The sequence below is a fragment of the Molossus molossus genome, unplaced genomic scaffold (assembly GCF_014108415.1).
Source record: "Molossus molossus isolate mMolMol1 unplaced genomic scaffold, mMolMol1.p scaffold_m16_p_7, whole genome shotgun sequence".
NCBI lineage: Eukaryota > Metazoa > Chordata > Mammalia > Chiroptera > Molossidae > Molossus > Molossus molossus.
This window is the reverse complement of record NW_023425401.1, coordinates 65,767,180-65,780,843: the sequence shown is the minus strand read 5'-3', so window position 1 is coordinate 65,780,843 and position 13,664 is coordinate 65,767,180. Positions and strand designations below refer to the sequence as shown.

Sequence of the window (13,664 nt, the reverse complement as noted above, 5' to 3'; positions counted from 1 at the left end):
ACAGAGAGCCCCAAGTAAGAAGAACCCAAACAGGCTCACACCAAGAGACAGGTTAATCAAAGTGCCAAAAATTAAACACAAAGACAGAATCCTAAAAGCAGCAAGAGAGAAGCCACAGGTTACCTTCAAAGGAAACCCCATAAGGCTCTCAGCTGACTTCTCAACAGAAACACTACAGGCCAGAAGGAAATGGCATGAGGTAATCAAATCATGGTCATGAAAAACGAGGATCTGAATCCAAGACTACTCTACCCAGCAAGGATATCATTTAAAATAGAAGGTCAAATGAAGAGCTTCCCAGACAAAAAAAAAAAAAAGGTTAAGGGAATACATTAGCCCCAAACAAGCACAATAAAAAATGTTAAAAGGACTGCTGTATTTAGCAGGAGAAATAGGAAGAAAAATAAAACCACACTAAACAAAAATGGCAATAAATAAGTACATATCAATAATCACCTTGAATGTAAATGGATTGAATACTCCCATAAAAAGACACAGAGTAGCGAACTGGATAAGAAAGCATGACTCATCTATATGTTATTTACAAGAGACCCACCTCACAACAAAACACTCACATAGGTTGAAAGTGAAGGGATGGAAAAAAAATCTTCCAAGCAAACAAACAAAAAACAAAAAAAAACTGGGATAGCAATATTCATAGCTGATAAAATAGATTTCAAAATGAAGGACATAACTAAAGACAAAGAAGGCCACTACATACTGTTGAAAGGCTCTATGCAACAGGAAGATATAACCTTGGTAAACATATATGCACCCAATATAGGAGCACCAATATATATTAAAAATCTTCTGGAAGACTTCAAAGGAGAAATCGATAGCAATATAATCATAGCAGGCAACTTCAACACCCCACTGACATCATTGGATAGATCTTCTAGACAAAAAATTAGGAAGGAAACAGAGACTCTAAATGAAGCATGAGACCAAATGGATTTAATAGATATCTACAGAGAATTACACCCCAAAACTACAGAATACACATTCTTCTCAAGTTCACATGGGACATTCTCAAAAATAAACCACATGGTAGGACACATACTAAGTCTCTACAAGTTCAGGACGATTAAAATAAAATCAAGCATCTTCTCAGATCACAATGGCATGAAACTAAAAATCAATGGCAACAAGAACACGCAAAGACATTTGAACACATGGAGGCTAAATAGCATGTTATTAAACAATGAATGGGTCACCGAGGAGATCAAGGAAGAAATCAAAAACTTCCTGGAAACCAAGGAAAATGAACACACAATAACACAAAACCTATGGGATGCAGCGAAAGCAGTTCTGAGAGGGAAGTTCATAGCACCATAGGTCTACCTCAAGAAACAAGAAAAATCTCTAATAGACTATCTAACCTCACAACTAAAGAACTAGACAGAAAACAAAAAGAAAACCCCAGAGCAAGTACAAAGAAGGAAATAGTAAACATCAGAGCAGAAATAAATGACATAGAGTCCAAAAAAAAAACAATTCAAAGGATAAATGAAACAAAGAGCTGGTTTTTCGAAAAGATAAACAAGATTGATGGACACTTAGCTAGACTCACCAAAAAACAAAGAGAGAGAAACCAAATACACAAAATCAGAAATGAAACAGGAGAACTAACAATTAACACCACAGAAATACAAAAGATCATTAACAACTACTATGAACAATTATATGGCAACAAATTCAACAATCTAAGCGAAATGGACAAATTTCTAGAAACACATAGTCTCCAAAACTGGACAGGGAAGAGATAGAAAACTTGAACAGACCAAAAACATCTAAGGAAATTGAAGATGCAATCAAGACTCTCCCAGCAAACAAAAGCCCAGGCCCAGATAGCTTCACGGGGGAGTTTTACCGAACATTCCAAAAAGAACTAACACCCACTCCCCTCAATCAATTTCAGAAAATTCAAGAAAAAAGAAGACTTCCAAATTCGTCTTATGAGGCCATCATAATGCTAATTACAAAACCAGAAAAAGATATTAAAATAAAAGACAACTACAGGCCAATATCACTAATGAATATAAACGCCAAACTCTGAACAAACAACTAGCAAATCAGATCTAGAAATAAAAAAAAAAAATGATTCATCATGACCAAGTGGGATTCATCCCAGGGATGCAACACTGGCACAATATTCGCAAATCAATAAATGTGATACACCACATAAAGAAAATGAAGAATAAAAATCACGTGATCATATCAATAGACGCTGAAAAAGCATTTGACAAAATCCAGCATCCATTTCTGATAAAAATGCTCAGCAATGTGGGAATATAGGGATCATATCTCAACATAATAAAGACCAAATATGAACGACCTACAGCCAACATCATACTCCATGGGCAAAAACTAAAAGTATTTTCCTTAAGAACAGGAACAAGGCAAGGATGCCCACACTTTCACCACTCTTATTTAACATAGTACTGGAAGTCTTAGCCACAGCAATCAGACAGGAAGAAAAAATAAAAGGGATCCAAATTGGAAAGGAGAAAGAGAAACTGTCATTTTTTGCAGATGACATGATACTATACATAGAAAACCCCAAAGACTCCATCAAAAATTTACTAGGCTCAATAAAAGAATTTGGAAAAGTAACATGATACAAAATTAATGTCAAGAAACTGATTGCATTCTTATACACCAATGATGAACTCACAGAAAGGGAAACTAAGAAAACGATCCCATTTATTTTAGCAAATAATAATAATATACGTAGGAATAAACTGAAGCAAAGAAATAAAGGACCTATTTACAGAAAACTACAGGTCATTGAAACATGAAATAGAGGAAGATATAAAAAAGAGAGCTAGAACAAATACATCAAAAGTTCATATGGAACCAAAAAAGACCTTGAATAGTCACAGCAATCTTGAAAAGAAGAATGAAGTAGGAGGGATCACATTATCAGATTTCAGAGTTATACTACAAAAACCCTGTAATCAAAACAGCCTGGTACTGGCACAAGAACAGGCATGTAAACCGGTGGAACAGAACAGAGAATCCAGAAATCACCCATGGCAATATGCTCAATTAATAATTGACAAAGGTAGCAAGAGCATACAGTGGAGTAAACACAGCCTCTTCAATAAATGGTGTTAGGGAAATTGGACAGCTACTTGCAAAAAAATTAAACTAGACCATCAACTTACACCATACACAAGAATAAACTCAAAATGGATAAAAGACTTAAATGTGACTCATGAATCCATAAAAATTCTAGATGAAACTGTAGGCAACAAATTTCAGATATCATACGCAGCAGAATTTTCACTGACACATCACCTAAGGCAACAGAAACAAAAGAGAAAATGAACAAATGGGACTACATCAAACTCAAAAGCTTCTGCACAGCAAAAAAAAAAAAAATCATGAAAATGAAAATGCTACCCACTGTATGGGAGAGCATAATTGCCAATGATATATCAGATAAGGGGTTAATTCCCAATATATAGAGAGTGTTCATACAATTCAACAAAAGGAAGACAAAGAACCCAATTAAAAAATGGGCAGAGGAACTGAATAGACACCTCTCCAAACAGGACATACAAATGGCTAAAAGGCATATGAAGAAATGTTCAACATCACTAATCATCAGAAAGATGCAAATTAAAACAACAATGAGGTATCACCTCACACCTGTCAGAATGGCCGCCATCAACAAATCATCAAACATCAAGTGCTGACGAGGGTGTGGAGAAAAGGGGACTCTAGTACACTACTGGTGGGAATGCAGACTGGTCCCGCCACTATGAAAAACAATATTGTATTACCTCAAGAAATTAAAAAATAAACTGCCATTTAACCCAGTGATCCCACTTCCAGGAATATACCCTAAGAAACCTGAAACACCAATCAGAAAGAATATATGTACCCCCATGTTTGTAGCAGCACTATTTAGAAAGCTAAGCTCCGGAAACAGCCCAAGTGTCCATCAGTAGACGAATGGATAAAAAAGCTGTGGTACACAATGGAATACTATGCAGCTGTAAGAAAGATCTCTTATCCTTTGAGACTACATGGAGGGACCTGGAAAATATCATCCTAAGTGAAACAAGCCAAACAGAGAAAGACAAGTATCATATGATCTCACTTATTTGCGAAATATAATGAGCATAACAGTCTGAGGGATGGTGTAGTCCCAGAGATGTGGAAGTGGAGTACAGACTGACAATCCCCAGAAGAGGGAGTAGTGGGGGAGAAATATATCACAGAATTTATATGCATGTGTGCGTGAACAATGAACATGGAACAACAAAGCTGGGGACAAGGCAGGGAGGGAGGAGCAGGGGGAAATCAGTGAGGGAAAAAAGGAGAAACATCTGTAACAAAAATAAATTAATTAAACAGAGAGCATAAAAAAATAAAATCTCCTCAGTAGAAAAAAAACAAGACATATGATCATATCAATAAATGCTAAAAAATATTCGACAAAATCCAGCACCCATTTCTAATAAAAACACTCTGCAATGTGAGAATTTAGAGATCATACCTGAACATAATAAAGACCATATGTGAAAAACCTACAGCCAACTTCATACTCAATGGGGAAAACCTAAAATATTTCTCCCTAAGAATGAGAACAAGACTGGGTTGCCCACTTTCGCCACTCTTATTTAAAATAGTAATGGAACTCTTACCACAACAATTAGACATGAAGAAAGAATAAAAGGAATCCAAATTGGAAAGGCGGAAGTGAAACTGTCATTATTTACAGATGACATGATATTGAACATAGAAAACCCTAAAGACTCCATAAAAAATCTATTAGACTTAATAAATGAATTTGGCAAAATAACAGGCTACAAAATTAACGTCAAGAAATCAACAGCATTCTTATACACCAATGATAAAATCACACAAAGAGAAACAAAAAAAACAATCTCATTTACCATCTCAGCAAAAACATTAAGATAGGTAGGAATAAATTTAACCAAAAAAGTAAAGGACCTCTTCACAGAAAACTGCAAGTCATTGAAAAAAGTAACAGAAGAAGATATAAAAAAGTGGAAGCACATAACTTGCTCCTGGAATGGAAGAATTAACATCATTAAAATGTCCATACTACCCAAAGCAATCTATAGATTCAATGCAATCCCCATCAAAATACCAACAACATACTTCACAGAACTAGAACAAACACACCAGAAGTTATATGGAACCAAAAAGGACCCCAAATAGCCACAGCAATCTTGAAAACAAAGAACAAAGTAGGAGGGATCACATTACCAGATTTCAGGGTTGTACTACAAAGCCACTGTAATCGAAACAGCCTGGTACTTCCACAAGAACAGGCAGATAGATCAATGGAACAGACTAAAGAAACCAGAAATTGACCCAAGACAATATGCTCAATTAATAATTGACAAAGGTGGCAAGAGCATACAGTGGAATAAAGACAGTCTCTTCAATAAATGGTGTTGGGAAAATTGGACAGCTACTTGCAAAAAAAAAAAAAATGAAGCTAGAACACCAACTTAACACCAAACATGAGAATAAACTCATAATGGATAAAATAATTAAATGTAACTCGTGAATCCTTAAAAATTCTAGAAGAAACAGTAGGCAACAAAATCTCAGACATCATACACAATAGAATTTTCACTGATACAACATCTAAGATAAGAGAAACAAAGGGGAAAATGAACACATGGGACTACATCAAACTAAAAAGCTTCTGCACAGCAAAAGAAACAACCATCAAAATGGTAAGGGATCTCACTATATGGGACACCATAATCACCAATGATGCATCAGATAAGGGGTTAATTTCCAAAATATATAGAGTGCTCACACAACTCAACAAAAGGAAGACAAAGAACCCAATTAAAAAATGGGCAGAGGTCCTAAATATACACCTCTCCAAAAAGGACATACAAATGACCAAGAGACATAAGAAGAAATGCTCAACATCACTAATCATCAGAGAGATGCAAATTAAAACAACTATGAGGTATCACCTTACATCTGTCAGAATGGCCACCATCAACAAATTATTGAACAAGTGTTGGTGAGAGTGTGGAGAAAGGGGACTCTAGTACACTGCTGGTGGGAATGCATCTTGTACAGCCACTGTGGAAAAACACTATGGTGTTACCTCAAAAAGTTAAAAATTGAACTACCATTTGACCCAGTGATCCCACTTTTAGGAATATACCCTAATAAGCCTGAAACACCAATTAGAAAGAATATATGTATCCCTATTTTCATAGCAGCACTATTTAAAATAGCTAAGATCTGGAAACAACCCATGTGTCCATCAGTAGATGAGTGGATAAAAAAGCTGTGGTACATATACACAATGAGATAGCTTGCAGCTGTAAGAAAGATCTCTTATCCTTTGAGAGAGCATGGAAGGACCTGGAGAGTATTATGCTAAGTGCCAACAAGCCAAGCTGAGAAAGACAAATATCACATGATCTTATTTATTTGTGGAATATAGTAAACTAAACAAACTGATAAACAAAATAAACCCAGAGTCACAGAGGTGGGGTATAGACTGACAATCCTCAGAGGAGGGGGGTTAGGGGGGAGTAATAAAACACAGAACTTACATGCATATATGCATGACCAATAAACACAGACAACGAAGTTGGGGAGGGGGCAGGGGGAAATCGGAGAAAGGTGTCAATGGGGGAAAAAGGATAAACTTCTGTACCAAAAAACAAATTAATAAATAAAAATAATAATAATAATAAAAATACAATGAGATACCACTTCACACCTGTTAGAATGGCTATTATTAACAAAGCAAATAATAACAAGTGTTGGAGAGTATGTGGAGAAGAATTAACCCTCATTCACTGCTGGTAGGAATGTAAACTGGTATAGCCCCTATAGAGAACAGTATGGCAGTTCCTCAAAAAATTAAGAATAGAGTTACCATATTACCCATCAATCCCTCTTCTAGGCATCTATCCAAAAAACTTGAAAACATTTATTTGCAGATATATGCACTATGATTATTGCAGCATTATTCACAGTGGCCAAGACATGGAGACAACCAAAGTGTTCTTTAATAGAGAAATGGATAAAAAAGATATGGTACATATACACAATGGAATACTACTCAGCCAGAAGAAAAGATGAAATACTGCCATTTGCGACAACATGGATAAACCTGAGAATATTATGCTAAGCAAAATAACTCAGTCAGAAAAAGCCAAGAACCATATAATTTCATTCATATGTGTGATATAAAACTGAAACTCATAGACACAGCCAACATTATGGTGGTTAACAGAGGGAAGGAGGTAAAGAGTAAAGAGGGCCAAATATATGATGACAGAATATTTTATTTTGGATGGTGGGAGCACAATGCAATATACAGATCATGTATCATAAAAATGAACATGTGAAATTTATATGATCCTATTAACCAATGTCATGCAATAAGTTTAATTTTATTATTTTAAAAATTTTTTTCTTTGTTGATTTTAGAGAGAATAATGGAGAGAGAGATAGAAACATTGATGAAAGAACATCAATTGGCTTCTTCCTGCCTGCCCCTCACTGGGGATTTGGCCCACAACTTGGGCACATGCCCTATTGGTAATCAAACTGGCCACCTCTTGGTGCATGGGTCAATGTTCAACCACTGAGTCATACCAGCTGGGCATAATAATTTTAATGTTAAAAAAGAAGAAATAATCATGGACCTTGCCGTCAAGAAATTAATGACTAGGTATACATATATTGGAGCACCCTTCAATTTTTATGATAAATTTTTGTTTACACACCTGTATTCCCCCTCCTTTTGTCATCCTTTAACCACACAACCTGGACAACACAAATACTGTATGATGTACTTTTATTTTTTGTTAATCCTCACTCGATATTTTTTCCATTAATTTTTAGAGAGAATGGAAGGGAGGAGAGGGGGGTAGAAAGAGAGAGAGAGAAACATTGATTGCCTATCAATTGGTTGATAGAGACATATCAATTGGTTGCCTCCCATACGTGCCCTGACCAGGGCTGGGGATCTAACCTGCAACCCAGATACATGACCTTGACTGGCAATTGAACCCTTGACCCTTCAGTATGCAGGCCGGTACTCTAACAACTAAGCCATACAAATTAGGGCATGTCTTTTTATTTTTATTATATATTGTACCTTTTTATTCCAGGTGCTAACAAACTATCACCTTCTTTCACACCAACATATTCACAAATAAAAAATATAACGGTATTGATACATCACCTAAGGCAATAGAAACAAAGGAGAAAATGAACAAATGGGACTACATCAAACTAAAAAGTGAAAGATACAATCATCAAAACGGAAAGGCTACCCACTGTATGGGAGAGCATAAATGCCAATGATATATCAGATAAGGGGCTCATTTCCAATATATATAGAGTGCTCATACAACTCAACAAAAGGAAAACAACTCAATTACAAAATGGGCAGAGGAACTAAATAGACACCTCTCCAAACAGGACATACAAATGGCTAAGAGACATATAAAGAAATGCTCAACATCACTAATCATCAATGAGATGCAAATTAAAACAACAATGAGGTATCACCTCACACCTGTCAGAATGGCCTCCATCAACAAATCATCAAACAACAAGTGTTGGCAAGGGTGTGGAGAAAAGGGGACTCTAGTACACTGCTGGTGGGAATGCAGACTGGTGCAGCCACTATGGAAAACAATATCGTGTTACCTCAAAAAATTAAAAATTGAACTGCCATTTGACCCAGTGATCCCACTTTTAGGAATATACCCTAAGAAGCCTGAAACACCCATCAGAAAGAATATATGTACCCCCATGTTTGTAGCAGCACTATTTACAATAGCTAAGATCTGGAAACAGCCCAAGTGTCCATCAGTAGACGAATAGATAAAAAAGCTGTGGTACATATACACAATGGAGTACTAGACAGCAGTAAGAAAGAAAGATCTCTTATCCTTTGAGACTGCATGGAGGGACCTGGAAAGTATCATCCTAAGTGAAACAAGCCAAACAGAGAAAGACAAGTATCATATGATCTCACTTATTGGTGGAATATAATGAACATAACAGTCTGAGGAATGGGGCAGACCCAGAGACGTGGAAGTGGGGTACAGACTGACAATCCCCATAAGAAGAGGTGGTGGGGGATAGATAAACCACAGAACTTATATGCATGTATGTATGTACAATTGACATGGACAACAAAGCTGGGGACAGGGCAGGGAGGGAGGGAGAGGGGGAAATCAGTGGGGGGGAAAGGAGAAACATCTGTAACAAAAATTAATTAATAAAAAAGAAAGTTAATGTTAAAAAACATATATAAAGGTATTTACGGGTATTAGGTGACATTGTATTATGCATTTTACAGCACACAGGATACTGTACAGTCTACTGAAAATATATGGCAATGGCCACCTAAAAACTTTAAAATACTATTGTCTGTCAAAATATAATTTCAGGAGTTTCTTGGGTTCTTTGTGATAATTCAATTTAGGTAACCTTCATTGTAATGAAAACAAGATTTAATGAGAAAAATCCTCAAAGTAAAGCTTAGGCTAAAAGTTATGGGTTAGTGAATTTATGGTTACTATTTACTATCATAGAGCGATCATTTCGCACAAACAAATTTACTATTCGGACAAATACAACGATGAGGAGTTCGAGTACCGGCATGTTATTTTGCCCAAGAACATAGCCAAGTTGGTCCCTAAAACCCATTTGATGTCTGAATCTGAATGGAGGAATCTTGCTGTTCAACAGAGTAAGGGATGGGTCCATTATATGATCCATGAACCAAAACCTCACATCTTGCTGTTCCGATGGCCAATTAAAGAAAAATAAAATAAAATATATAAAAAATGATAAGTGTGTAAGAAGAACAAAGAAAACAAATTGAGAGTAAAACATTACATTATAAATAGGCAATTATAAACAATGAAGAATAGAATGAAGTTCTAACAACTGATAAGGTGAGTTAAACACGAGCCAACTTTCTCTCTCAATGAATATAACCATAAAACCTGGACAGAATGCATGGTGCAGCTATTTGAATCTGTAAGTAAATATCAGCAGATAAATCAGGAAGTAACACCAGGTGGTAAAGTGTTATCAAACTGCTAGTGAGTTTGCCATTTTGTTTTCCTCCAGTGCTCCCTGGTCTATATTCAATACAGCCCCAGTGAGCAGTGTGGTACAGACACAGAGAGATCTAGCAATAAACTTCTAATTATTGCTCAAGGAGCAGGAAAGGAAATTATAGCTCAAAAAGAATGAGGAAATTTTCCACAGGCTTGTTTTCTCTTCTGTTGTTGTTATTGTCTCATGCCCCAGTCAAGAGGCAAAGCTGCCAAAGAGAGGTGGAAGTGGTGGAGTGGTAGCAGTGAAAGTTGCTAGTAATATAAAAGTAGAAGCCAAAACTATAAGGAAGAGAAAATTTTATGTCTACTTGGTGGAACACCAAAACCTTTGCTTTTATTTCTTCTCTCTTGGTTGGGCCACCCAACAGTTTCTGGTCTGAGGATCATAAAGAGGGGTTAAAGAAACCAGAAAGAGCTGAGGAGGCAGTGAAGAAAAAAGGTCTGGAAAGCAATCCTATGAAATTGTTTATGAACTCCTGGACTCAGCCTCTATCTACACATGTGAGGATTTGACCTTCATTAGTGTATCAAAGACTTTGAAAATCTAACTAACAGAGACCTCAGCCCAGGTCCCTGATTGACCACTGGGTGATGTATATGTAAGACAAATTCATATAGCAATGAAAAACTTTAAAACTGAACTGCCATTAGAACCAGAGCCAATGGAAGTCAGTTTGAACTCACAGCCTGAACCTAACTAGGTCAAATTTCTGCTAAAACAAATATATCAACATTCCCCATATGATTTAAATAACCAAAAGTCTGATAACATTATATGCAAAATATCCACGATATAATTCAAAATTACTCAGCATATGATAAGCCACAAAAATCTCAACTCACAAAGGAAGACATTCAATATACATTGAGGTGAAATGGTGCAAATATTGAAATTATCTTACAAAGTATTTAAAGCAGTTGTTATAAAAATGCTCAAATAATGACACTCTTCAAAAGAATATTAAAATAGAAAGTATCATATACATATCAAACAGAAATTTATCAAATGAAAATTATATATATATCAAATGGAAATTTTAGAACTAAAAAATTTAATAACCAAAATAAAAAATAGCAGACTGTACATGACAGAGAAGAGTCAGTGAGCTTAAATACAGACCATTAGAAATTATCCAATATAAACAAAAGAGTAGAAAAAATATTTTTAAAAAATTAACAGTAACAATAGCAATAGGTTTAACATTAATATCATCATAAGAGTCTCAGATAGAAGAAAAAAATGGTGCTTAAAAAAAACTTTTTAAGAAAGAAAAACTGAAAACTTCACAGTTGTAACTGAACAAAGTGAATGAATGAGGGTACCAAAGAAAAATGATGCATTACCTATAAGGGAGCAATAATTCAAATGACTATGGATTTCTTATCAGAAACCACATCAGCCAGAAGACATTAACAAGAAATTTTAACATGTTGAAAGATAAAAAACAAAAAAACCCATTATAACCCAGAATCCTATATCCAGTGAAAATACCCTTCAGCAATGGAAATGAAATAACATTCTCAGAAGAATGGAAACTAAGAGAATTTGTATCCAGCACACTTGCTCTAAAACATCTGCTAAAGAAAGTTTTTAAGATAGGAGAAAAATGCTAATAAAATGAAACTTCAATAATAAGTAGTATGCAACTTTTAAAAAGAGTTATAGTTCAGCCAGTGTGGCTCAGTGGTTGAGCGTCGACCCATGCACCCAGAGGTCGCCAGTTTGATTCCTGGTCAGGACACATGCCCAGGTTGTGGGCCCAATTCCCAGTAGGGGGCATGCAGGAGGTGGTCAGTTGATGTTCTCTCTCATCAATGTTTCTCTATCTCCCTCTCACTTCCTCTCTCTCTGAAATCAATAAAGGAAAAAAAAAAATTAGAAAAAAATAAGAGTTATATATTTATGTGTTCACATAAAAAGATAGCCAAGACATATTAAATGAAAATTGTAAATAGCAATTTTATAATTGCAATGGTTTAAATAACAAGTATATAATTAGTTAATTGGATAGAGACAGATAAACAAAACAATCATATAGATATATAATTTCTCAAAAGACATATAAGAATGTATTAATAGTGATTAACTGAAACTGGAATTATAGGAAAGGAAAAGTTTTGCTTTCCTTTTATAGCTTTTTCTGTCATTTAGGTTTTTTACCTGCAAATGTATTAATTATATAATTTTTAAAAGAATCAGTGTTCTATTTTAGCAGTGTAAAACTTTCACCAGATATCTAAATCTAATATCTATGAGACTTCCCCTGTTGCTAGTACACAGGATTTCTGTTACAATACACATTAGAGAAACATCTTCCACATCCCCCATCTGGCATAGGAATCTGTGGTACACTCTCTCATCAATACTCATGGTATTTTTTTCTTCATTTGTATTCCAGTCATTTATTTATTCATTTACAAATATTTATTTGAACATCCATTCTTTCATGGAACTAGATTCTGAATTCATAGTCACTGAGGAATTTACATTCCCTGAGGGTATTCTGGGGTATATTACTACAAAAATGTAGCTAGACAAAATAATTATAAATTGATGAATGTTGAGATAGAAATTAATAAAAGACTAAAGAACATAATTATGGTAGCACTAACTTACTTTTTAGATAGGATGGTCAGAGACAATCTTTCAAAGGAGGGATAGTTGTGCTAATAGGTAAACACCTAAAGAATAAGAACTAATCAGTTCTATTAAGAGTGTAGGGAAATAAAAACTCAAAAATCCATTGGAAGAAAAGAAGCAACCACTCCCCAAAGTGGCCAAAGGGCCTTATTAGGCATCCCAGGAAACAATCTTATACATACCCAAAGCAAACTGATTGCACCTTTCTACTCTTCCCCTGACCCTTAAAAAATTTTATTCCTAGAAGTGGGACCACTAGGTCAAATGGCAGTTCAATTTTTAATTTTTTGAGGAAACACCATATTAATTTCCATAGTGGCTGCACCAGTCTGTGTTCCCACCAGCAGTGTACTACAGTCCCCTTTTCTCCATACCCTAACAAGCCTGAAACACCAATAAGAAAGAATATATGTACCCCTATGCTCATAGCAGCACTATTGACAATTGCTAAGATCTAGAAACAGCCCAAGGATACATCAATTGATGAGTGGATAAAAAAGTTGTGGTATATATACACAATGACCACTATAAAGCTGAAAGAAAGAAAGATCTCTTATCCTTTGAAATGACATGTAGGGACCTGGAGAGCATTATGCTAAGCAAAATAAGCCAATCAGAGAAAGACAAATACCACATGATCTCCCTTATTTGTGTAATATAATGAACAAAAAAAGCTGATGAACAAAATAGACCCAGAGACCCAGAAAGAAGTATGGTTCAGACTGACAAACTTCAGAGGAGGGGGACAAGGGGCAGGGATGAGATAAACCAAAGAACTTATATGCATATATGCATAACCAATGGACATAGACAACAATGTTTGTGGGAGAGGGGGGATTGGCGGGATAAGGAGGAGGGTGTCTGGGAGGGAAAGGGGAAACATCTGTAACAAAAATTAATTAATTTTTTTA

General features: G+C 35.5%; 2 protein-coding genes across 3 annotated transcripts in view; one reads left to right on the top strand and one right to left on the bottom strand.

Moving 5' to 3' along the window:
• The window catches only part of SUGCT (succinyl-CoA:glutarate-CoA transferase), a 1,135,530-nt gene that overhangs the window by 834,818 nt on the left and 287,048 nt on the right, over positions 1 to 13,664 (bottom strand). The gene's annotated exons all lie outside the window — the stretch shown is intronic.
• LOC118620299 (cyclin-dependent kinases regulatory subunit 1-like) lies at positions 9,556 to 9,816 on the top strand. The gene has a single exon (XM_036247384.1). The coding sequence runs from the start codon at positions 9,556 to 9,558 to the stop codon at positions 9,814 to 9,816; it is 261 nt and encodes an 86-aa protein (XP_036103277.1).

Bases quoted from the DNA above. Each gene is read 5' to 3' on its own strand.
- LOC118620299 (XM_036247384.1), top strand. From the start codon at position 9,556: ATGGTTACTATTTACTATCATAGAGCGATCATTTCGCACAAACAAATT.